At 50.9% G+C, this 2,129-nt stretch overlaps 1 protein-coding gene across 1 annotated transcript; it reads left to right on the top strand.

The window, feature by feature from the left end:
• The first annotated feature begins 1,039 nt into the window (after nt 1-1,039).
• On the top strand, nt 1,040-1,849 carry LOC125512471 (nuclear transcription factor Y subunit B-1-like). Its single transcript, XM_048677564.2, has 2 exons — nt 1,040-1,138; nt 1,227-1,849. Exons 1-2 carry the CDS (start codon nt 1,114-1,116, stop codon nt 1,691-1,693), a joined length of 492 nt encoding a protein of 163 aa, XP_048533521.1. The 5' UTR covers nt 1,040-1,113; the 3' UTR covers nt 1,694-1,849.
• The last annotated feature ends 280 nt before the right edge of the window (nt 1,850-2,129 follow it).

Raw genomic sequence — 2,129 nt, 5'->3', positions numbered from 1 at the left:
TAAGGTGTAATACATTATTCAGATTGACGATCTAGGGATACATGTGGGCATTTTAGACCTTTAAACCAGAAAGGATGTAGTAGTTTTAAAATAAACAATCATAAAATATTGCCATGATAAATGTATACTGATATAATCCGATTCAACCAGTGGTGGAATCTTTCTTACAATAGTACTAGTGAAATTATGGAGACTTCACTAAATGTCCATAAAACGTCATACTCATTGTTTATAGCACAATAATGAGCAGATTATGAATAAAAACCAGATTAGAACAATAATACCTCACTGTTTAGTTTTATTTGTTAATTAGAAAATCTGTTCATATATAATAAAGTGGACTAAAGAGGGGTTGTTTAGCCTATTGATTTAGCCTTAGTGCATTGGCTCGCTGAACCACTAATCATACATGCTCACAGTATATGAATTGATTCATTGATTTCCTAATACGCAAGTTCATGCTCATAGTATAGTAATCTGAAAAAACGGAATATAAATTGAAATTGAGGCGAGGGGGGCCGATAGTGCGGTTCATGTTCAAAACTTGCGTAGGAGGACGCACTAGTCAACTACGCACGCGGTCGGACCTCTTAATTTCCAGGCGGCAGCGGACGGAGGACGCGAGCAACGGGACGCGCCGACGCCCAACGCCTACGTACCCACATCGGCGCGTACCCCCAACCACCCCCGCCTCGTTGACGTACTACGTCGTCCTCCTCTCTTCAGTTACCACCCAGACAGTAACCGCTTGCTAAAGATAAAAAGAGATTTGACTGCGAACGCCTGTGCAGCGCATTGATGTGCTTCCTCGCCGGCGACCCTGCCCGCAGGTGAGAAGCGAACAAAGGAGCACACCGGCGCGGGGGTGTCGAGTCTAAAGCCCGCCGGTAACGCCTGCATGGCTCGCCGGAGCTGCAATGTGGCGGCCTCAACTCGTTCTCCTCGCGCCACGGCGGCACCATGCACCTTGGCATGGCACGTGCGTCCAGGCTGGCGCAGCCCAGCCCGCGGACGCCTATAAATGCAGGTGCCCAGGCCACAAGCCGCTTCCATCCCATCACGACGCACACACACTGAGTAAGTGAGTAAGTAAAGTGAGTAACAGGTTGCACGATGGGAGGAAGCAGCAAGAAACGTGGTATGGAACTGCTCCGGGAGATTACGTCACGTTCAAAACCAGAGTTACTAGCTGTTCATGGTAGTTTTGTCACTGGTTTGCGTTTCAGGTGGGCAGCGCGGCGAGGGCGACGCGGAGAACCCGGCGGCGGAGGGGGGCAGCGCGCTGCCGATGGCCAACGTCGTGCGCCTGATGAGGCGGGTGCTGCCGTCGAACGTCAAGATCGCCGAGACCGCGAAGCAGCTCACCCACGACTGCGCGGTCGAGTTCGTCGGCTTCGTCGGCGGCGAGGCGTCCGAGCGGGCCAGGTCGGAGCACCGCCGCACCGTCGCGCCGGAGGACTTCACCTGGTCCTGCCAGAGCCTCGGGCTCGACAGCTACGTCCAGCCCATGCAGACCTACCTCCAAGGCTACCGCGAGTACGACATCGCCCGTGGCAGGAGCAGCCGCGGGGCGCGCCCTCCTGCGCCGCCGGCGATAGCATCGTTCCTGCCGCCTGGACAGCCAGTGACGGTCACCGAAGAGGAGCTGGAGTTCCTGCGGTCGGTGGTCCCTCCGCCGCCGGAAGGATATTAGCGGTGCCGGTGCGGCTGGCAAACTCGTCGGGCGCAGGCGCAGGCGCTGCTATAAATGTACACATAAGGTGTACGCCAATATGTAGCGTTGCTTTGCTTGAAGAAAATCCCGATGTATCCATAAGGCAATAATAATATCTTTAGAGCTGTCCCTTCAGTGTGCGAATGTCTTCAAAAAGATATAATCGATCACCCACGGTATATCCATAGAAATATATGCCTGATAAGAACTAGAAACAAGGCAAAACTAAATATACATTGTATTTAAAAGTTTCTAAAAAGTTCTTGAAGTATATTTGGGAGGTGATATTCTACAGACATGTGCAAAAACTAAAGTGCACAATCAAAATCCTTTGGGAGGTTTAAGAAAGAAAATCCAAGCAATGAATAGTGACAGGCGGTGCATCACTATTAATGTAAAAAAATCTTAGCTCTCA

The sequence above is a fragment of the Triticum urartu genome, chromosome 6A (genome assembly GCF_056163025.1).
Source record: "Triticum urartu cultivar PI428250 chromosome 6A, HENAU_Tu73, whole genome shotgun sequence".
In the NCBI taxonomy this organism is placed as follows: Eukaryota; Viridiplantae; Streptophyta; class Magnoliopsida; order Poales; family Poaceae; genus Triticum; species Triticum urartu.
Note: the sequence above shows the minus strand (reverse complement) of the source record. Positions and strands in the feature narration are given on the sequence as shown.